The sequence below is a fragment of the Vicugna pacos genome, chromosome 10 (assembly GCF_048564905.1).
Source record: "Vicugna pacos chromosome 10, VicPac4, whole genome shotgun sequence".
Taxonomy (NCBI): domain Eukaryota; kingdom Metazoa; phylum Chordata; class Mammalia; order Artiodactyla; family Camelidae; genus Vicugna; species Vicugna pacos.
The window spans coordinates 49,030,733-49,055,150 of record NC_132996.1 but is presented as its reverse complement, the minus strand read 5'-3'; the positions used below and the strand labels follow the sequence as shown (position 1 = coordinate 49,055,150).

Here is a 24,418-nt window from a genome sequence, read left to right as displayed (position 1 = left end):
GTGCTTTGCCAGAAAAAAATACAGGTTCTGTAACAGTTAATAACTTGTAGTTATATGAATAGAATAAGGCAGATTATTTGAATGATTGAAATCCTTGAATCAAAGGAGGCTAATACAGGAAGATATATGGAAGTGTTAAGTTTTAAATAATGATTTTGACGGAGGAGAGAGATGAATGGCCAGAACTAGAGAAAATTCCTTTTTTTCTTTTTTGACCGATTGTTATAAATCTTTGGACAGTATTGCGAATCAGCTCTACTGAGCAATCCTAGTTCATCTTTTAGAAGTGGTTTTTCAATTTTGTGTTTTTTCCCTTCGCTGGTTGTCTTCCCTTGATCTATTCTGTCTTTTTTCTTTCAGCAGTAATCATCAGTGAACATTCACTGAGTTTAAGCAAGGTGGTGCACTAAGTAGGAGAGACAGCGAGGTAAATACTTTTCACTGTCATCACACCTGTTGCTGTGTTTTTCTTGTGTGTTTGACTTCAGTTGTGTCAGTGTTATTTCAAACTTGTTTCAGACTTCATAAAGGTCTCTATCTTATCTGGAATCTTTGTTCCTGCCTTCCTAGCTTTTTCACATCTGATGTTTTAATTGTTTCATGAATCTATTAAAGACACTGGATATAATCCATCTTCTGTTTCTCTTTAGTAGTCATAATAAATACCAGCTTATTATTTCCTCATTTACTTCTTTACCCCTTTGTCTTATGACCACTCTGGCTTTTCTGTGAGCTTTGAATTTTCCTTGAAATTTGAAACCTTGTAATGATCTCTTCTAACCATGCAGTGAAATGCATCTATATGCTCTGTTTTTTAAAGCATCCTCTCTTCTCCATTTTAGTTTTTTAAACCTGAATTTTTTAAGTTTATTTTATTTTTGTCATGTAATTGACTCACAGAAGAAAGGTTAATTTGAAATGATCAAGGGGTGTTAATTTGTGGGTTAAAATGTGTTAAACAGTTGATATGAAGTCTGTTTAAGTCAATTAGAGTGTATAATAAAGATATTTCTAGAGTGTTATGGACCTTTTGAAGTCAGCATGGATTTTACTCCTGTATGTCAACCATGGCACCTGGCTGAACATGCCATTACATTTAGGTTCTTAACTTTGTGTATATTCCAATAGATATGACTAGATCTACATATTTAAAAGAAGTTTGACTTCATTACTAAGATTCTGATGTTTTGCTCTAGGAAATAAATTAATAACTTAATTCACCGTTAGCAAAATGTAAAACGTAATTAGTAACACTGTTATCTTTGTTACTCTCATATTTTTTTCTAAAATAAAATGCAACTGAACTCTATAACCCACAAAACATTCCCGGGGTTTTTGTTTGTTTTTAAAACTAGGCTAGTGGCATTATCGTTGATTTTTTAAGTACTAAGTACCTCATATAGAAAGGAAGCATTGATAGAGACATGTAGAATTTGGAGGGCTCATTTAAAGAAATGATTTGTTTTCCCCTCCAAAATTATTTGAAGTAATGTTATGAAACATTTTAGTGTTGGTTAATATCTTTAAATATTTCAAAATGGTTCATGTTATTATGCAGTTTAATGTTATCATGATCAATTTTAATAGTTGAATGTACCTTTTGTGTAACGACAGCATTATTTGAGTGAAGCATTGCAGCTTCAACAGTTCAAATCCACAGAGATACGAGGGTAAAAATCAAGAATACATTCTTCACTTAGCATCAGAGTTTCTATGGTACTATTTTTACCGCTTGTGTCAGTTTACTAGTCATAAACACATTTAGCATTTCAGCTTTTTGCAACTATCAGTTTAATTATTTCGAGACTGATGAAAAATAATTCTTATATGCTAAAGAGTTTTCTTCAATGATGGATTAGATGCCAAAATAATGAAATCACACAACTTAAAAAATATACAGACGAATAGATATTTTATGATGAATGTCCACAAAATATCATATTTTTAAAATATTTTAAGCTATTCATAGTATTACTTTTTAATTTACTGTAGAAGCACCATGAATGTAGTCTTTTGTAGCTCATTAGCAATTTCGTTAATGAGGTTTTTTTGTGTGATAGATAGTTAAAGTAACAGACAAATGACAGATTGTTTGCCTTTAATGATTTCCCTGTTTCAAGCCCATTACAAAGCAATTAGAAATCTGACGGCATTTTCACTCTGCATTACTGATCATCTAAAGTGATGAGGAATGAGAGGTGATGAATATTAATTGTATATTTTCATATGATTATCATAAATTATTACCTTGTCTGATGTGCTGCAGGTGAAGCAGGAGCATTAGAGAAAGACAGTCAGATATATTAATTTGAAAGACTGTATATTTTTTAATCTTTGTCTGTAGTGTAAATCCTGATCTGTAATGTTAGTGTCTTTGAATATTAAATTTATTATTTTTAGTTTCTACCTATATTTGGCGATAATTTAAATAACTTTTCTTATTTCAGCACAAGAAAAGGAAAAACTATTCCTTTGTACAATGTACATATGTGTATTTAAGTTCATAATTTCAAAAATCTAATGTAGAAAATGAGAGTGAATTTTGGTGATATACATATGTATAATCAAATTTGACAGACAAAGAAATTCTTAGAAATAGAGCTTATAAATAGGCCCTAGATTAAAGTCAGGTAATCCTGCAAAAGAAGAAGATAAGAAAGTGTAACCAGATGTAAAAGATTTTCCTGGGTCCTCTATAACAGTTCTTTTAGGCTTAGTCTGGTAAATGTCCTGTTTCCCCAGTTTCTTGCTTCAGGTAAATGAGGCTAAGCCTGCCCTCAGGAGTCAAGTGCTGTTGTTACTTGGTTCCTAGCTCTGAACATACACCAAAGGTTGGTCCAGAAACTAGCTAACAGTCTTCAATACAGGGAGAATTGGCAAGCTTAAAGCAATTGAAATGATTAGAAATATATTTGGATCAATTTTACCAAAGTAAATTAATTTATATTTTGATGCCTCTCTAATTATAGGTATTAGTTGGTAATCAATACATACTTAATAAATTGAGTTAAATTTCATGACACTAATGAGGCTGTGTCTGGCTTCACTCTTGTCATTTGGACCTTTTTGCTGTGGTTTGCTCTGTGGCATATCATCTCTCAGAGACGCATGCCATCCTGGACCCATCTTTATTTATGAAGGTCATAATCTATTTGACAATAAATCAATACAAATGAATTTTTGCATGCTTCTTAGAAATCATTCTCCTTATTTTACAATTAATTATATATATATATTAAAAGTAAAACTACCAGACCTTCACAAATGAACTTTTTGTGTTCTGGAAAGTTGAAGAGAACCATCTGAAATTCATTACATATTTCCTCAGGGAAAAGTTAGGTATCATAATGGTAAAAGCAAATTATCAGTAAAAAAGGTCAAGTCTCTAATGTTTAGTAGCCCGACTTAATAATATTTTTACTGGTTAAGCTTTACATATGTTAATATATGTATATTTATATACAAATATATTATACTTTATGTCTGATGCCCTCCTGGGATTTTATTCCACAAGGACCTCCTTCATCTACATAGCAGGTCCAACTAGCACATTTTATAGAATCAAAATGGTAATTTCCAGTGTCCTCAACTCCCTTCTGCTGATATTTTTTGTCTTTTCTTAGTCCATACTTTAAGTTGATCCTTTGTACAACCCAACCAATTCTTCTTTTCTTCTCTTTCCACTTCTAACATACCACCAACCAACATAGTTTCTTGACTTTGACCGAGGTCCCCACTTCTTCCTTTAGAGGAATTGGTTTAGAAATATTGCATATTTTTGCTGTGAATACTTACTGAGTTCATAGGAACCTGGGCTGTCCAACCATGGCACTGTTAACAAATCAACAACGAGGAGACAAACACTCCTATGTTGTAAATTGTAAATAGCTGCATCTTCTCTGGTAACAAGGAGTCTCTGGAACATATTCTACCATGTCTAAAATTACTTTCTTAGACAGTGCAGGATGCAGCACTAAATACAAAAATGAGGACTCACTTTTATAATTAACAAATACCTTCACATATTATATATTTTCTCATTTGCTCTATATAACAGCCTTGTAAGACAGGTAAGGCAAATATTATTGTCATACACATACGGGAATCAGACTGGAAGGGACAGAGGCAAGATTCAAATTCAAGTTAGCTGACTCCACATCTTTTGCATTTTCTGTCACACTACTTTTGCTTCCGTATATGAAAGCTCTTCTACTAAATGGCTAAAAATTTTAGAGATAAACTTTAGAGTTCCCTCATTCTATCTTTTCCCCCCCTACTTTTTTTTTAGATAGATGAAATGAACCTAAGGAAGTTTAGGATTTACCCCAGATCTGACCCCAAACTAAGGTCAAAACTCGAGAACTTCTTGGTCTGGTTTCAGAGGTCTTTCCATTACATGCGCTGCCCTCATGTGTCCTGAATCCACGGGTCTGTTTTATTTCATTTTTTTTTCTTCAGTTATTAAACTATGTAAATTATTGGCTATAGTCTTGGCTTACAAAATATAAACATTCTGCCCTTGTTCTTACGATTTTTCAGTCATAAAATTAAGTCAGTTGTATGTGACAAAACTTTTTCATAGTAACTTTTCCAGTAAACATTCTGAAGTATCCTAGGGTAAGAGTGGAAGAAAAGGATGTGACCACCTTGTGTTGAGAGAATGGAAGGGAGAAAGGCTGGGAGCTGTTACTTGCCCTCATTTCCTTCTTGATTCCCTGGTACAAGTAATGACCTCTCTAGCTTGGAAACATCTCCCATTGACTAGGCTTAGAAAGATAAGATCCGTCAAACAACTCAGCTACCAAATTTCTTTCTTTCTAAGGTATAAAAATTATTATTTTAAATAGTAACAGAGGTTAGGAAAAAGGGATATTAATTACATAATGAAGAACAACACTTATCCTGATCTGATAAGCAGCTCAGTTCAATAGTGTTGGCTCTTGTCTGATTCTCTGATATAGACCAAAGGTTTGACTTCCTTCCAAGCTGGGACCTCGTTCCTCCATAGTTGTGCTTCTCACCCCCTTGTGGGCTTAGCCAGCTAGTCACATGGCACAGAGACATTTCTCCTTGAAGAACTGGATTCATTTCTCCACTCCGTACAGTTGATCTTCTTTTCACTGTCTCCCTTTTCTAACCAAGTAACAGCTATTCCTTACATTCTTCAAGTTTTAAGTGTTTTTATTTACATTTAAACACCATTCTGCTACTTCTCATTTTCTCTAGTCATGGAAGATCCTTTTAAGTCATACACAAAGCATTCCCTCTTCCCCTTTCAAAATTGCTACCTAAAATGGGTTTATACCTTGTACCGGTACAGCACCATTTAGTTGAAGTAACAAGGCATTTAAGATCCCTAGGGGAAAAAAAGGTCAACAAATTGGAAAGAAAACTGAGGAAAAACATTCTTTTTAATTTCAGAGATCTCAGGGATCTGATATAATGAAGACAAAACATAGAGGAGGCCAAGATTCCTGACTAGTCATTAGTAAAGACGTTGACTCGGTTCTGAAACAGGCCCTCACGAGAAAGGAGATATGTCAACATCCATTGGTTTGGCATTAAAGCCAGTTTTTAAGTTATTTTCTTTCTAAACCATTTCCCCCTATGCTGGGTTGAGGAATAGAATAAAAAGACTTACAACACTTAAATAGATTACACTGTTCACTTCTTATTTGATGATATGGTCTGTCATTCTATTAGAAAAAGATACTCAGTTCATCAGGCATATTTGGCTTTTCAGATACTGTGTTGGTTGTTTTCCAATATTTTATGCCCTTCTAGGTGTCACTAATTGATTGTTTAATTTGTTATTGCATGTTTCCAGGTTAAATTAAGCTGTCTAATTACCAAAATCATTTCCCCTTGTTTTAAAGATGGGTATGTTTTCCCTTTTCCAGTCTCTTGGGACATTTTCCCATCACTTTAAGATGAAACAATGGGAAATAGGTAAAAGGATTGAGAGGAAAGAGGAATAAAAAGATATATTCTTCCTTCCTTTTGCAGTGGTCACATCATCCATGTGATTTATTTCATTCTATTATAGTCATAAATATTTGACTACTGTTTTAATTCATTCTTCGGATTTCTTAAAGTTTAACTTTACTATTTCCCCCAGGGGGGGAAAATGATTTCTCTTTAAATAGAATTGTGCGTATGTGTGATGAGTTCCTCCCGCAGGCTAGTTCAGTCAGTCCTTAACCATTACAGTGTATGGTTTCTTTATCAAGGAGCTAGCACAAGGTGAACCTTAGAGCACACTGTTTTGTCACCTCATATTTGGCACCCTGCCTAGAAGGTGATTTTTTAAAATTTTTAAAAAATTCTCCAGAAGAATGTTACCTAATAGTTGTTATTGAAACAAATTGGAAGTACAAATTTATGTAATCAGATTTGAAGGATTTGTTTCCCAATAATAGTTGAGCTACTGTCCTGCTCTTGTTTTGCTTGGCTTACTAGTACCTTTCAATAGATTTCAAACTTCACATCATGGCTTATAGAACTTCTTTGCTTTCCAGCCCTGGAAAATGTACTCTAAGCCCTCTTCAGCTGGAAGTATAAAGTTCAGAACACTGTATCAATATACTTCTGTGTCTTCTAAGGTACCTGTAAACCAGAGATTGTATTTTAATGAAGGGAAAGGAAAAAGGAGAGAACTCTTTAAACTCTAATTTAGCTCACTGGCACAAAGATTTTCAGATCATTTATTCAAGCAGCAGCTCATGGGTTAGCATTAACTTTTGGTACTTCTTTCTGATCAAGGAGGCTTTCCGTTTTCCATGGTCAAGTGCTCCACGTGACTAATAAACTTATGCAAAGTAAAAGGGACTTTCATGCTTGGGAGGACAAGACATTTATACAGTTTTACCTTTACCTAAAGAACTGACAATTAATATAGAATGAAAGGAGTTTTTCCTGCCTTCATTTTGGAAAATTGACTTAAAAACCTTAAGATTTCCCATAAAGCACTTAAAAACTTTTTTGAGCCTACTCCATTGCTAGGTGATGATCTTTTATTTCTAAAGAATTAGGTGTTTCTCTCTCTAAACAGGGAGCTAAAGCAAGGGTTGAAAAAATTTTTATCTATAAAATATGCATATTTATGAAAGAAGTGTATACATTTGAAAAATTGCATGTTTTTCATGCTCCTATTTACTTGTTACTATGGCAACCACCACACTGCCTAGTATTTATGTTGTCTAAGATTCAGAGTGCCTTTTCAAAAAAATAAATATGCCAGAACCATGTATTGTATTTACTTTAGTGTTTAGAAAAATATTTATTCTAATGCATATTTTTGAAGAAAGATGACAATAAATATTGTAAAATTCAGACTGGCTTAAATGGTACCTTTTCCTGTAGTATGTTTTAAAAATAAAAATGATTGCAGTTTTTTCTTTTCCTTGTTATAAAAATCAGAATAAAGAATAGAAATAATGAATTTTCAAAACTTATGAGTCAATCCTTAAAATATAGTCTCTTGATTGTTTCTTATTTTTATAACAATATTTTGATTCATATTAAATTTCTGAAAATATAAAATATGAACACTTAGACAAAATACTTAATGCTAGCTACATAAATTAGAAAATGTAAATAGTTGGCATTTCTGATCATAGATTGTTCTTTGATATCTATGAATGAAAGATTTATATTTTGTATTTGAAATGAGAGGCATGGTTGCTATTATTTTTCTTGCTTTAATTATTTAAATTGTTTTCTGACATGTGTGATACATAAATATAATTTCTGAATGTTAAACATCAGAATGGAAATTAAGAAGCATAAAATCAGACATGTTTCACGTCACGTATTACCTGTTAAGAAAAACTGCAATACAACATTTAAGTACAACAGAATAGTGAGCATATTGTCTCTGATACTTGTAAACAGGATGGATCTGCAGTTTCACAGTTTATGTTGACAGTATCTTTGTGGGAAATGTAATTATCAAATGAATTATAACATGTCCTAGTATTAAGATTATTAATAGTAATTTTAATTGCCTTTTTCAAGATAATTGGATATGTTCTCAGAAGTATATGGGAAAGGGGGCATTGCGCTAATTAGATATTTTGAACTCAGTTATCTTTAAAATATCTAGAAGTTTAACATATATCCTATATTTCAGGAATTTCTTCTTTTAATTAAATGTTTTCTAAGTAGAATTAAAATAATTTATAGTTCAAAAAATCTCACTGATTATCCCTTGATATTCCTCCTTGAGTATTGCTATGATAAAAACTTTAAATAATGGTAATTTTTTATTTTATTGAGGTATAGATGATTTACAATATTATATTAGTTTCAGGTGTACAACATAGTGATTCAAAATTTTTATAGAATATACTACATTTGAAGTTATTATAAAATATTGGTTAAATTCCCTGTGCTATACTATATGTCCTTGTAGCATTTATTTTATACATAGCAGTTTATACCTCTTTTTGTTTTTAATTGAAGTATAGTCAGTTTACAATTATGTGTTAATTTCTGGTGTACAGCATAGTTGTTATACATATATTTATGTTCCTTTTCATATTTTTTTCATTATAGGCTATTACAAGATATTGAATACAGCTCTATGTGCTATACAGTAGGACCTTGTTGTTTATCTATTTTATATATAGTAGTTAGTATCTGCAAATCCTGAACTCTCAATTTATCCCTCCACCTACCCCTTTCCCCCCTAGTAACCATCAGTTGTTTTCTATGTCTATGAGTCTGTTTCTGTTTTGTAAATTAGCTTATTTGTGCCATTTTTTTTAGATTCCACACATAAGTGATATCATATGGAGTTTATACCTCTTAATCCTCTACCCCATCTTGCTCTTTACTCCTTCCCTCTCCCCAAACAAACAACCAGTAGTTTGTTCTCTGTATCTTGGAGTCTATTTTTGTTCTGTTATATTCATTCATTTTATTTTTTAGATTTCACATATAAATGATAATATATAGTATTTGTCTTTCTCTGTTGGACTTATTTCACTAAGCATAATGCCCTCCAGATCATAAAATCTCACTGATTATCCCCTGAAATTCCTCCTTGAGTACTGATATGAAAAAAACTTTAAGTAATGACAATTTAAAAAATTAAATTTCCACTACCAGTTAGAAAATTATTCTAAGATTTAAGGTTAAGAAATAATATATTATTCCAGTAATGAGTGCTGTTAGATGGGCTTTCATATACCATTTCTGTTAGTTTGAGAAAATGGTACATTTCTAAAAAGAATTCACTTTGGAAATACACATCAACAGCTTTAAAATTGTTCATACACTTTAATCTGGGAATTTAACTTCCACAACTTCTTAAGAAACTAGTCAATGACCTGGTCGAAGTTGTGTACAAGAACAATAGCTTTATGTACAATATGAAGCATTTGGAAGCATTTGGAGCAACTAGCTAGGATATTAAACAAGTAATTGAAAAATTATGTTCTCAACAAATATTTAATAATACAGGAATATTCTCATATACACAGCAGTGCATAAACTGTATATTTAATATGGTCACACTTTTGTTTAAAGAAAAGACTATCTCTATAAAGCCATAGATGAAAGTTAGAAAACAAATATTCAAAAATTATAATAATGGCTAACTCCAAGGTTAGGACTTGTAAGGAATTTTATTTTTTTTATACTTTTCTTTCCAATCTTAATGTGGGCATTACTGTAATACTGCAGTTATCATCATTCAAATTGTTTTTCGTTAAAAAAGTTAATTAAAATTGTGTACATTTATTATAATGAAAATTCAACTAGTGAAAAAGCAATGTTCTCTTGTTCAACATTGAATCCATTGTCTTTTTTTAAGTCTGAAAATAGTTGGTACTTAATAAATATTTGACAGTTGAATGGATGGATGATGGGATCTGGAATTAGCAAAGTGGTTTTAGGAAAAACACATTTGGAGGGCCACAAAGGCCCTCCTGTTTATGTTTTATTTATTGTAACAATGGGTGACAGGATAATAAAGTGCTAAGAATATATAAGAACTGCTCTGCTAACCATAGTCCTGGTAACATAGAGTAATGCAAAAGCTAGATGGCTGGATTTATCTTAGTATATTTAGTTTGTAGCATTGTATAATTACAGCTATTAGAATAAAACAAACAAGCAAAAACATTTGTCATTGAAATTCCAACAGGAAAAACAAATTGAGAGTCTGAAACTCCAGTTCTTAACTTCCTTCCTCTCATCGAAGTAATTTTCCACTTGGCAGTACTTTTCACTTTGAACTTCACTGATCCTCACACACAATCTGGGAGTTTAAGCTAATGCATCTGATCATCACTGTCTGAATTAGGGACCTATAACAAGCCGTGAAAGGAGTATTAAATTATGATGATTCTGTTGCAATCTTAAGCACCTTGTCCACAGTAAAGGAATTATGAGAACATGTCTCTCACCTCAGAATGGCTCTTCCTTAAGTTAACCCAGGAAAACTAAGCAAATCCTAGTTTACCTGGGAAAAAGAGTAGGAGTGGTCTGTGTCTGCTCTGTTCAATTTAAATTCTTTCCTTACTCAAAGCTGAGGTCAAAGTTACTTATTGACTAGAACAGTGACCTTCAAATAGTTTTGCTTATATACTCCCTAATATAATTTTTAAAATATATACGCCTGTGTACATTTTTAAGTTGACGTTTCAAATTTATCATTATAAGCTTAAGTAGTTGGAACAGATGTAACTTCTGATATGCTATGAATACTGACATTTTAAAATAAAGCCATTAACATCAGTCTTTTAAATGTATCTAATAAACATAAATTCCGTATGATTTTTTAAAAAACAATTCATTATGAACATTTTCAAGAACAGAAGAAAAAATAGTAAAACAAACGCCTGTGTACTCTTTACCCAATATAAACAACCATCAACTTCTGCCATTCTTATCTATACTCTCACTTTCCTCCTTGAAGTATTTTAAAGCAAATCCCAATCATATTGTATTTCAAAATATCTTGGTTTGTATCTCTAACCAATTAATATGTTGATATTTATTCTAATAATACCATTTATTCACATCCAATAAAATAATTTCCTTAAGACCAATAATACCCAGTTTGTGTTCAAATATAACCAATTGCCTCAAAAATCTATGTCTCATTAAAATTAATGTTTGTTCACATTTCTCCAGTGAAGACATACAAATTGCCAATAATCACATGAAAAAATGCTCAATATTGCAAGTTATCAGAGAAATGCAAATCAAAGCTACAATGAGGAATCACCTTGCACAGTCAAATTGGCCATCATTAAAAAGTCCACAAATGATAAATGCTGGAGAGGGTGTAGAGAAAAGGCAACCTTCCTACACTGTTGGTGAGAATGCAGTTTGATGCAGGCATTATGGAAAACAGTATGGAGATTCCTTTAAAAACTAAAAATAGACTTATTCTATGATCCAGCAATGCCACTGCTGGGCATATATCTGGAGGAAACTTTAATTCAAAAAGATAACATGCACCCCAGTGTTCATAGCAGAACTATTTACAAGATCTAAGACATGGAAACAACCTAGATGCCCATTGTCAGATGACTGGATAAAGAAGTTGTGGTATATATATATAACAAACTTATGATTACCAGAGGGGAAGGAAGTTGGGGGTGGTCAGATAAATTGGGAGTTTGGGATTTGTAGGTACTAACTGCTATATATAAAATAGATACACAACAAGGTCCTATTGTATAGCACAGGGAACTATATTCAAAACCTTATGACCTATAATGAAAAAGAATATGAAAAGGAATATATATGTATATGTATAGCTAAATCACTATACTGTACATCAGAAATTAAAACAACATTGTAAATTGACTATACTTTAAAGTTTTTTTTAAATTATAAATAAAAAATAATGTTGTTCAAATCAGGATGTAAACAAGGTTTACATTTGGTTGATATGATTCTTAAGTCTTTTTTCATTTGTACCAGTTCTCCCTCCCCTTTATTCTCTGTGCCGTGTCCTTCAACTTGTTTCTCTACCTTCTCCTATTTGTCATGAACTAGAAGTTAGATCTAGAGACAATTACATTCAGTATTTGTGGCGAGAATGCTTTATAGACAGTCTTGTGTTTATAATCCCTGTGGAGTCACATGAGGAGAAACAATTTCTGGTTGTCTTATTTTAGTAACATATTAATATGTATCAGCGGTATAGGTGATACCAGTCAGATTCATCTAGTATAAATTTCCCATCACTCTTTCATCTGATGATGACAAACTACCTGGACAAACATTGTCTAGATCCATTATTTCATTATGGTTTGCACTATGGTGATTTGCTAATTCTTTTATTCCATCTGCATGTATTAGATACGATTCTTCTATGAAGAAGTTTCTCATCATCTATTTGGTCATCTTGAATTATAGCCCATTTAGGAGAGCAGGAAAAGTACACTTACTATTTTTCAGAACAACAGTTGGTGCCCTAGCAAGCAACAAAGGTGAATGATGAGGTAATGAAGTTTAAAATTTTAATTTTAATATTATTAGGTACCCATGCATTTTTATATGTTTAATGTTTCTATCTTCTACTTTTTTTGTTCAGAGTATGCCATCTTTGACCAGTGGAATTCCCTTCAAGTTGGCTCCTATATCCTTTGACATTCCCCACTTGTCTTTGATAGCTTCCTTGTTTTCAGGCATGAGAAGATGTCACATCTTAATGGAACAGTTTGGCCCCAGGCCTGAATACTATAGGGATTTTGAAACATCAAAACATTAAAAATATTAACAAGCTCTCCTTAACAGCTGGAAATTTTGCATCCTTCTTTTCCTCCTTAAACTTATATTTCCACTCTGATTCTTATCTCTTATGCTTGAAAGTCTTTTATTGACGTCTCAGACATACAATAACAACACATTTTTAAAATATCCTGTAACCATAAGGTTGTAAGTGTTGCAAAATTTCCCAAGGATTGATTTTTTTATTATAACTATTTTTAGTATACATTTATTCAAAACAGCATGAATATATTGCCATTTTTGATTTTTTGAGGATAAAAAGTAAAATTTATTGGAAATATATTAATAATATAGATTAGTGGGGGGCAGTTATAATTTCTTCATTAAAAAAAATAGTGGAGTTAACTCTTAAGTTTGAAACCCTAGAATGTGCATAAAAGGAATGCCTTTCTTTTCTAGAATGACAGAATGGAGACTTCCCAAGGGCAAATTGTAGTTGGGACAGGCAGTTTCCTGGGGAGGTACATTTTAGGATGGAATATATATGGAAGGCAAGGATCTGGAAATTGATTTGTTTAAAACTATACACACTTACATGCCCCTTGGGAAATCTCCACATACTGTTTGCTGTTGGTACTTAGTGTCCTGACTTGAAGACCATCAAGCTCTCCTCTTTAACAGCTGACACTTAAGTACCTACTGTGTGCCAAGTACATCAACTTTATGAAGTGGCTACTATTCTTAACCCCATTTTACAGATGATGAAACTAATGCACAAAGAGGTTATATGACTTGTGTCATATCAGTAAGTGGGCAGCAGGGATGTAAACTAAGACACTCTCACTCCAGTGTCCAGGTTTACAGCCACTGTGAACTTGAATGCTCTTTAAAAAAAAAAAAAACTGGTGGGAGAACAGATCTAGAAATATGAGAAAACTCATATCTACATAAAATTGTTAACGGATGGAAAGCAAAGAAAAATAGTAGTTTTTCAGTGTCAGTAAATAAGCTCTACATGTGTTAATAAAACATAAAATAGTGCCTTTTTCTATACTTTGCTAAAATATTATGGTATTTAGTATCAGTCAAATTAAAATTAACACATTTTTATTTCTTCAATTTCTAATTAACAATTAGTTCTCATTTAATTAGTAACATGCCATAGTGTTACCTGAAAACCTATTGTTTTCTTAACCTGTTAATACGTTCTACTTCTAGTGAGGATAACACTTCTTTTTAGTATATGTGCGCCGAAGCGAGCACTATAACACTGTTCTTGTAGTAACATTACAGAAGAAATACTGCACTTAAGTATGGTAATGATTTCACACTACACATCTCATTCCACCCAAAGCATCGAGAAAGTGTTTTACGTGGAAGAAAAAAACTATAACCATTACTAAAATAATTACTTCTTTTGGTGAAGATTGGGATTGTAATCATGCATAAGTAAAAAGTAAAGCTATTGCTGTATTTCAAGAGATATTTTTGAATAGTTCGGTGCAAATTTTTTTTTAATTTTTTTAATAATTAAATTATATAACAAACACACCAGAATATTCAAGGGATTTCATTCTGCAAGGTGATTTACTCTCTATTCATGTAACTTTTCCTTGCTATACACAGCTGGATTTTTTTTTTCACTTTTAAGCATTCCCTAATTGGGGAAGACCTGATCTATGAAAAAACTTAACAGGCAGTGGTTGTTGTGGGAGCCTGTGAGGAGAATCTCAGCCCTCCTATTCTGAGACATTTCAAACGGTAGGGAGAGTGTGAAGGAGTGCTGGGCAGAGAAAAGTACCTTCTCTTTTAAACTACATAGAGAGAGATACCTTTTCTTATTTTGACAGTGACTCATATTCACCTAACATTTAATGAATGTCTACCATGTGCCAAGTACTGTGCCAGACACTTTCACGAATTCACTGTTTTGGTTATTTAATCCTCATAACCATGTGATAGCTGGTTTTGCAAATAAGAACTGAAGCTCAGAAAGATTGTAAGACTTAAGGTCCCATAGCTAGAAAGTGGCAGAGAAAGACATAATACTTGTGAGTATGTTGTATTATAGTTCTTATATTCTTCCATAAGCTTAATTAGCAGCGAGTCTTGAATAATACTCTTTGGGCTTCCTGTCTTGTAGATTACCTAAGATCCTTAGTAGATAAATCATAGTTCAAAAGGGAATTCTTCCAGATGCCCTCTCCCAAATGAGGAGACTATTGATCAGCTTGTCTCTTTGTGTTGCTGGTGCTGTTGGTGTTGCTGCAGTTGCCATAGCTTCTTCCTGACCCACATCAATACTGCTAATCCAATTGCATCCATCATCTGACTGGCTCTACTGGCCCATGCTTCAGGAAAGTCTTTCTGACTCTAGTTCGAGCTTAACCTTGTAGACTGACATGGTCTTTGAAACAGGGGTATCAGGGTTCTCCATAGAAACAAAACCAACAAGATGTATGTATGTGTATGTATATACACACATAATAATTAATGTATACATTAATAATATACTGACTATATATATATATAGAGAGAGACAGACAGACAGAAAAAGAGATTGAGTTACTTTAAGGAATTGGCCTGATTGGGGAAGCTTGGTGAGCCTTGAAGACCCAAAGCCCCAAATTAGTGGACTCTCAGATTTAGATTCCAAACCATCCTAATGTTCTCATTTCTGCACTCTAAGCCGATATATATTTTAGATTTTTGAAGCCAACTTAGTTCAAGGAATATTAGGAGTTTCAGGATTAGGTTCAACTGCAATCAGTAAAAATCCAAGTTAGCATTGTTTGAACAGGCTAGAAATTTATTTCTAATGTGAATGTCAAGATAATAAGTATTGGAAAATATTAACATATGGGCAAATCAGGACATTGAAATTTTGATGCATTTGATGCATTCTTAACAAAGAAGCCAAAATTATCTTTTTTTAAAAAGATGTATTACTCCCCTGCCCCAAACACTCCATGGGATCTCTAATTCACTCAAAGTCCAATAGTGTCCTACAAGGCCCTGTTATCTCCACCACACCTCACCCCCTGCCCCCACTGCCTTTCTAACTTCATCCCAGCTGCATTCCTTCTTGTTCATGTATTCATCTACTCCTGCTGTTTCTCACACCTGCCGGGATACCCCACCTCATGGCCCTCTCACTCTTTCCTGGATATTGTGTGGCTCATTTCCTTGCCTCTTTCAAGTCTTTGCCCAGATATTACCACCTCAATGAAGCCTATGCTGACAAACCTATTTAAACTTATAATTCACTTCACCTCCATATTCCCAATATGCCCCTCTTGATCAATTTTGTCCATAGCATTTATCATTTAACATTTTACAGTGTACTTATTTCTTATGTTTATTATTTATCATCTGCCCCCACTGAAATGTAAGCTCCAAAGAGCATGATTTTTTCTGCTTTGTTCACTGAAAAATTCTGAGCGCCTAGAACAATGCCAAGTACATTGTAGGTGCTCGATAAATAACTGGATGAATGAATGTGTTTATTTCAGAATACCAGAAAAATGGTAAAAGTGCTTTTTTTTTTTAATTACAAGTAATATCCTTCCCTTAGTACTGGTATGTCATGTTGCCTTTGGACTCCTCCTTACCTTAGTGGGATACATCCGACATGAGATTTTGTAACTATTTTTATCAGAATTGTGAGTGGGTGATTACACCTTGGAAAGGACCCTATGACATTCTTTGACATTATTTCTTATGGGTGTATAGTATTGGTCTTAAGAAATTTTAGGTTGTCTGTGTGCACTATTCAAGATTTATAGATTACAAATAAGAGGATCCCAACTCAAACTAGCTTAAACAAGCAAACAAACAAAATGGAGTCTGTTGCCTCACATACCTAGGAAACTCAAGAGCTGTGGTGGTTGTTAATAGCTACGTTCAGGGATTCAGATGTGGTCGTCAGGAATCTCTTTCACTTTTTAATCTCTCTCCATCTCTCATTTTTTTCTCTCATCTGTTTTGCTTCCATCTCAATGGTAGAAGTTTACATTGCTCTTAAAGCTAGCAATCCTAGAGAACAGGGCACTACTTCATCTTCTCCATCAGAACTGATTTAGCAATCTCTGTGTCTGGGGAAGATACTTTCATTGACTAACCTTGAACACACCTACTTCCCCGCCAGGAAAGTAAGACCACATACTTCCCATCAGAATCAGGAGAAGGGTAGCTTCCAGAAAATGAAAGGATAAAGAGTAGACCAAAAAAAAAAAAAAAAAGAGGAAAAAAAGACATTGTGTTGCACTTTTCAATAACATAGTCCTCATATTGTTTGCATAATTAGCTATTTTCTAGCAAACATCAAAATTAAAATAGTTTGCAAGTATTTTATATAATTTTTTTCTTAAATAGGATTATACTGATCAAAGACTTAGATTCATTAATTTTGTCTTCCTTTAAGCTCTCATCTGTTCATTTCTAGTGAGATTTCATTTAGCAACTGCTGCAAGGTCTAGAACATGATGAGAAGTAAATTGTGATTAATACCCAGCCTCAATTTATAATCCTGGAGGATTTTACATTTTAAATTAAATAACATTCTTCCTCATTTTTAGCTGTAAATGGCAGAAGATCACAGAGCAACACTTTCTCAGTCTTCTTTATCACCCTTGACCGAAACCTCTGAGGTATCACAGCAAAGCAACCCTGAAGGCACCTTCAGTGGGGATACCACTCACCCCAGTTACAAATACATTTCAAATGATGTACCAAGGTAAGAATATTATTTCAGCAGCTTAAACTGACTTCTGAAGGGGATAAAAGTGCGAATACAAAGTTTTCTATATAAACGCTCAATATTTGGTAGAGATGATATCAGTAATAACTTGGAGATCTGATGGGCTGGAAGGTTGTTGCCTGGGTTAGAGCCCTTCCATTTTTTTCTATTTAATGGGAAGAAAAAAAATAGATGATGCAATAAACAAATTATTTTCTAGAGTCTCATTTGGATTGGTAGTATACTGATAATAATGATGACAAGGCAGATAATATTTGCTATATGCCAGTCGCTGTGCTAAAAAGTGCTTAACTACATTATATCTATTTAGTTCTCCAAACAACCCCAAGAGGAACATAAGGCAGACAGTGTTTTAGATTATCTCCATCTTACCAAAAAAGCCTAGAAAGGTTAATTAACTTGACCAAGATCACACAGCTGGTATGTAAAGAAGGTACAGTTTGAACCTAGAGGGATCTAATTACAGCCAGAACTCTTAACTATTAACTTCTACCACATTTCTTAGACATACAAAGCAGAGGAGATGGAAGTATTTTTCTTGTGTTTTTTTTCTCCATTAGAAATTCTAGTGAAAGAATGAAAAAGTATCTGTCAGATATTGATAAGCTGTTGGCTGGTTAAAGGTGATGATGCCATGGTCTTTATGGTAAAAGGAAAATGTAGACTATAAGAACATTGAAGAAAATATTTGTAAATTAGAGATTATGTTAATCTCCTTATAGAAATGCTTGATCATATTACATCTTAGGACAGTTTGATTGTTTTTTGTGTTACTAAGTTTAAGTGAAAGTGAAATCTGGACTTTCAACTAAGCTTTGTCTTGCCTTATTCCTCTGATCTACAAGTGCATATTCTTAGCACATGAGACCATTGACACAGTGTGCTAGATAAATGGCTAGATAATTTTTTAGGAAATCATTACCTAGTAGTTATATTGTTGAGAGTAAATTTCTCATGATAGTGTTCTTTCAATAAGAGAATGGGAAAGATTTTCTGAATAGGATTTTTAAGTAGAGTTTTGTACAAATGTAGCCAATGCTAAATAATATACTGTGTATTTGCATTTTTATTGCCTCTAGAATTTATTTTTTAACAATTTTCCATTTCAAAATAGTACTGTATTTACATTTTATTTGCCTATTTATTTATTTAATCTTTTTGGGGGGAGGAGATAATTAGGCTTATTCATCTATTTATTTAATGGAGATACTGGGGCTTGAACCCAGGACATCGTGCATGCTAGGCCTGCACTGTACCACTGAGCTATACCTCCTTCCCCTATATTTACTTTTTATTCTAACTATCTTTTGTGGTATCTTTTGTGAAACTGTAATTTTATTTATTATTTCTTTCTGCTTTTTTCTCATACTCTTTCTTTGATTCTGAGTCCCTTTAACTCTGGTTTTATTTGCCCTTTTAAGAAAATATGTCAGTCTTTGTGTGTGTGTGTGTGTGTGACACTTTCCTACAGCCTGTTTTTTATAGTTTGTTTCAGTGTGCTTTTTCTATTTATTTGTCTGGATTGTTGCTTCTTTTCTGTCACTGTTGTCTGTTACCATCAACTTTGATTATGATATACCTAGAAAATGAAGTAATCCTCTTCTTGGCAATAGAATGGAAAGTAAAAGACAGTGCCCAGAGGTCTTTTACTTCATGAAAAAGAAAATGATGAATTTCAACCTGAAAAGGATCAAGTTCATACAGGCTAATGGTAGTCTAACATCTGTTGGTATTAATATGATTATCAGAGGGAGGCAATTTTCTTTATAAGACATTTTTCCCCCTGATTGAGGTTAAAGCTTCTCTTGTCTCATCCTTTTTTCCTTGCCACCTTTCTTCCACATCTTTGTGATCTTTTTATGAGAAATAATTGCTAAAATATAGTCAATTTGTTGTTCCTTTACTTGTATTACAGAGATTGTGCTTTTTTCACTAATTAACACATTGTACATTTTTACAAAATATGCCCACATATATTAAATCCATTCATTGCAACCATACAGTGACAAGTCACTTTATTCTCATGTTATTATCTGATGCTATTAATTTACTTTTTATTATATTTACATTATCTTTCTTTTCTCTCTTTCTTCTGTTCTTACAATGTTTTGCCTCTGTCACTCTACGTTACATTTGTTTGAAACAGAGTAAAATCTGCTATGCTGGGAGTCTTACCCCAAAAGAAAACTAATCACCAACAGTGTAAGTGAGTTCAACATGTTGTGCCAAAGGTCTGATCCTCCCATTCTGTGGCTTACCAGTAGGAGGTCAGATGCCTGGAAAAGTCTAGCTTCATCCCTAAGGCTACTTTGAGGCAAGCAGCATGATAGGAAATTTTCCTACCTAGCTGTAGGTTGATGTATTCCCAGGAAACCTGGAACAGGGCATCAGCCCTTGAGACATGAGGCAGAATCAATTATTTATTGGTAACAGGTATCTAGGGGCAGTTCTGCTATATTTATAGAAGAAATCTCTGAATGCTGAGAATGCTGAGGTGGAAGATTTCCAAATTAAAACTGCATTTTTAAACTAACAGAATGTTTTAAACAATATCTTTTTCCCACATATGAAATACTTTGTTTTAATAATTTTTACCTGATGATCATCTAAGGATGTAATTTCATGATTTTTAGAGTAGAAAGATACAGTTTTTTTTTTTTTCTGCTTGCAGCTGAGTGCAAGACCAACATTTTTAGTTCCCTGAGGGGACAAATTATTTTTAGTATATAACATTAGGACTTAAATCAGTTTTAAAAGTGAATTGCCAATAACTTTTTATTACAGATTATGTGGGTTGCTTTTTCACAGACAAGTCTTACTTTCAAGGAGACTGACTGCTTAAGCTGTTCATTCACTTTTTTGAGTCATTTTAGTTATTTTGGATATTTTTAATTGGAATGAATCTTAGCCTCTTTTTGAACTATAAACACTTGGTTATATCATGTTTTCTAGGGACAGTTTAAGTTTAGTAATTGCATCATTCCAAAGATGAGCTGTCAGTTCCCACCATGGAATGAGTAGCAGAAGGAAGTGAGGGAAACGACGCATCAATAGTTAATAAAGCAGGACAACACCTTCGCTGTTTTCAACCTCCATTGCCCGACACATTAGACACTTTTAGTTCATAACCTTTTTTAGATTTTTCCTTCAAGCCTTTAAAAATCTCTACAAATCTAAATATTAACATATTGTTTCCTTTAAAAGTATTAAAGGACCATATTGTTTCCTTTTGAAAATTTAAATTTCCACGGGAAAATCCTTATATAATATCTATAATCTCTCCCAATTTTAGATTTAAGATGTGTTCTTTATTTTTTTTAATTTTTTAATGTCTTTTTTTATTGAGTTATAGTCATTTTACAATGATATGTACTTTACTTTTATTCCTTTGTATTTTTGCACAAGCAGAAATAGTATTCTTTTTTTCCCTATGGGTGGGATGATTTATGCTCCAATCTTATACTCTGATGGGCCCTTTACAAATATTATAAACTGTTCTTCTTGTTTAGATTTCCTTCTACAAAAGTTAGCAAGTTCAACTTTCAAACACTGAGTATCTCCTTTAAGGTATATTTGTAATCTGAACATAGTACATTAGTTATTAATCAGTCACTGAGTTACAAGTAAAAATTTGACTTGTTATGTGTTATAAAATAACTAGAAATTGCTCTGCAATCAGGATACCTTTACCAACATTTCTAGGCCAAACTAGAATTGTATTTTCTTCTGGTGTTTGAAATAAAATTTGGGGAAATTGTTCATGTTTATTGTTACCACTTCTGTTATTTGCTTTCTATGATGTTCAGATCACATTTTATCTAGTAATTGTAGGAATTTATTTATATCACCAGAGGTTATTCACTTCATCAAGGGGAAAAGGTAGGATGAAGTTTAATGAAATCTTTGTGCTTTGTGAACTCCAAATTTTATACAAGTTTCCTTTCACCAAACACATGTGGGGTTATTTCTTTTATTTGTTTCATCCAGTATTTTAAGCTGGTGATTTATTATTGAATGTACTTAGGGTCATTTTCCTTTATGTTTACATTTTCTTACTTGTATTTATTCCAATTAGAGAGTTTAATTACCATTAAAATGGTAATATGATAAAGATGAGTTTTACAAATGACAACATTAAAAAAAAAGAGCATAACTCTTCAGGAAGGTTTAAATGCCACAAGAATATAAAGCGAGAAATATATGCTTGTCAAATATACAGTATAAATAAATAATTTAGATGAAAATGGTTGACTACATTTAACAAAAAGACTACCAAATAATGAGGGGCTAAAGAGTGGTTGTTAGATTTGATGTACTTCATTGTATATTGTAAGTAATTGCTATCCATAAAAATTCTATGGCTTCTGTATGAGAGAAAGAGACATTTTGACAGGCAGTGCTGGCATGAAGCGACAGTAAGCACAAATCCTTGGCAACTGTCATTATCCTGCTGTTGAATTCACATCCAAACTGTGTGATAACTTAGACCTGCATGCTTGTTATTGAGCCATGATCTGTCAAAGTAGCCACACTTCCTACTCATGAATAGAATTATTAGCCACATGCAGATTTCTGCCATAAAATCTAAAGTCACCAAGGATGCTTTGTGTTTCAAAAAGGGCGGAAAAACATCCATGGCTTTTTATGCTTATGCTGAAATTTCTGGTGAAATGTTCCTGATTAAGTAAAAGTCAAATTTTTAGAAAATATCATATTAGTTTATTTTTTAGCCCATCATAAAATTAATTCAAAATTAGTAAAGATTCTGAATAAAATTAAAAGTGAAACAAACACAATTAGAAAGTTAATTATGTAAGTTAGACTATCACTAGCAGAGAGTAACAAAAAACTCAACCAAAAGTGACTTTAAAAATGAACGATCACTATCTCACATAACAGGAACTTTAGAGGCAGGGCCATTCTAGGATTCAGTTCAAGGTTCAGCAGTGTTATCAAAGAGCCTGGCCCTTCGTTGCTTTCCCTCTGATACCCTCAGAATATCGGCTAGATCCTTGGGTCTGACTCTTCCTACTCGCAAGATGGCCCATCACATGTTCACTCAACAATATCTGACTAGAGAAGATAGTTGTATGTTTAATCACTTATGTCTCTTTTTTATTAGGGTAAAAAACCTTTCTCCAGGATACTTCTCATTTCTCATTGGCCACAAATGGATCACAAGCAGATTAATTAACCTGCACAGGGCAAGGGAAATGGAATTACCATCATTGGTGTTAGACCATTGAGTATTTATTTACCCACTGGAGCTGATCAGGGAATGCCTTCGATGGGCACATAAAGAGGGTGACTATTCAAACATATCTGAGGCTTTTTATCTAAGGAAAAATCACGAGATGACTCTTAGATAAATAATCAACATCACGTGACAAAACTCTTGGCTTTGTCTCCATTATATTTTACTTTTTCAATGGTGTTTTTTTCTTATCAGTGACATTTTTGTGACACACTTTTACATTCATAATTATCAAAGAATAATTCCTGCATATTAATCATTGGTTGAGTTCCTGTGGCAATGTAAAAGAGATAAAACAAAGATCTTACCCTTGCAGAACGGGATATGAAATCATCTGAAATCACAGAACAAATCACAAAGCAAACATATTAATATGCAAAACAGTACATCAGTTCCTGCACAGGACCTGGGAGAATGATTTGAAATAAGGAATGTCTAGAGTCTAGCAGGATTAACTCCTCTCATGTGTCTTGTCAGATTAAACAGTTTTGTTGATGTTTTCTCTGTGTTCCTAACCCCTGAACTTCTCCCTCATAATAACCAAGACTTTTACTTCACAGTACTAATCACAGTCAGTTATTATAAATTTATATGCATGACTATGTATACAACATTTCTCTCTTCCACTAGAAAATTATTGTTATTATGGAAGGGGTTTTAGAAAATGCACTGAGTTCAGATTAATATTTATCAAATACTTATTGAGAGATATACTGTGATGTGCATAGATCAGCTGAGTGAACCATTAGCAAAAAGGCACACATGTAAGAACTATGGAAGGCAATGTGGTGCAATTATAGCTGAGGGATATTACAGGGGGTGCAATGAGAGGCGCCAATTGGTAGAAATCCTTGAGTAAGAAATTAATAAGTATGTCTTTATTAGGAGTTTTCTTTAAGTTGCTATAAAAAGTCACTAAGATTCACTAAGATTCCCCCACTATTAAAGTGGAGGAAATGAGAAGAAAAATTGCTCTTGAAAAAACTAGAGTAATACCCTTAAACCTTGTCATGATCTATTTGTCTGCTTTTTCTGTGCTCCTCCCTGGGCATATTTTCTTATACTTTTAGACCTCACATCTTTTCTTGGTTGTTGCCTGATGAAACAAAAATCGTAAATTAGATTTAATGGAAATCACAAAAAGCAAAGTATACTTATATACTAGTCTGGGATATTAAGGGCATTGCCAGTTCCACAATGTTTATGATCTGTCCCTGATAATCTTTGTGATTATAATAGAAAGCCTGTATGTAAATGAGGTATAATACTGTTTCAGGGAAGGGTATAAAAGCCTAGTTAGTCTCTTAATGTACCTTCCAGTTTTGTAATTCTGTGTTTATCATATCCATTGTATAATATGTAGAAGTTGTTTAAAGGATTCAATAACCTAAAATTTTACAGTTTTTAATTAACCGATAGTTTTTATCCACACTGCTTTAAGGTGAAATTTCAACATGTTTTACTTCAACTTCCTCTAAGCAACATAAAATCTTTAAATACTTACATAGTCTATATGCATATAGATACACATAACCACATTTGTTCTTTGTTTTTTTTTTGTGACCTAATTATCTAAAGAATTATTCAAATTGCTAAAAGAAATAATCTTTTTCCAATAACTGACAATAAACTTCCTTAAAAGTAATGTAGCTTACTTTTTTTAAAGGAAATATACCAGAACATTTACATCCAAGTGAGTACCTTGCCCTTTA

The 24,418-nt window shown here is 33.0% G+C and overlaps 1 protein-coding gene across 8 annotated transcripts in view; it reads left to right on the top strand.

The window, feature by feature from the left end:
* The window catches only part of DCDC1 (doublecortin domain containing 1), a 382,148-nt gene that overhangs the window by 4,178 nt on the left and 353,552 nt on the right, over positions 1-24,418 (top strand). For all 8 annotated transcript variants that reach the window (XM_072969711.1, XM_072969714.1, XM_072969715.1 and 5 more), the window contains exon 2: positions 17,271-17,428. In XM_072969711.1, the coding sequence (XP_072825812.1) occupies positions 17,277-17,428 (152 nt within the window). In that variant the 5' untranslated portion in view covers positions 17,271-17,276. The remainder of the gene's footprint in view (positions 1-17,270; positions 17,429-24,418) is intronic.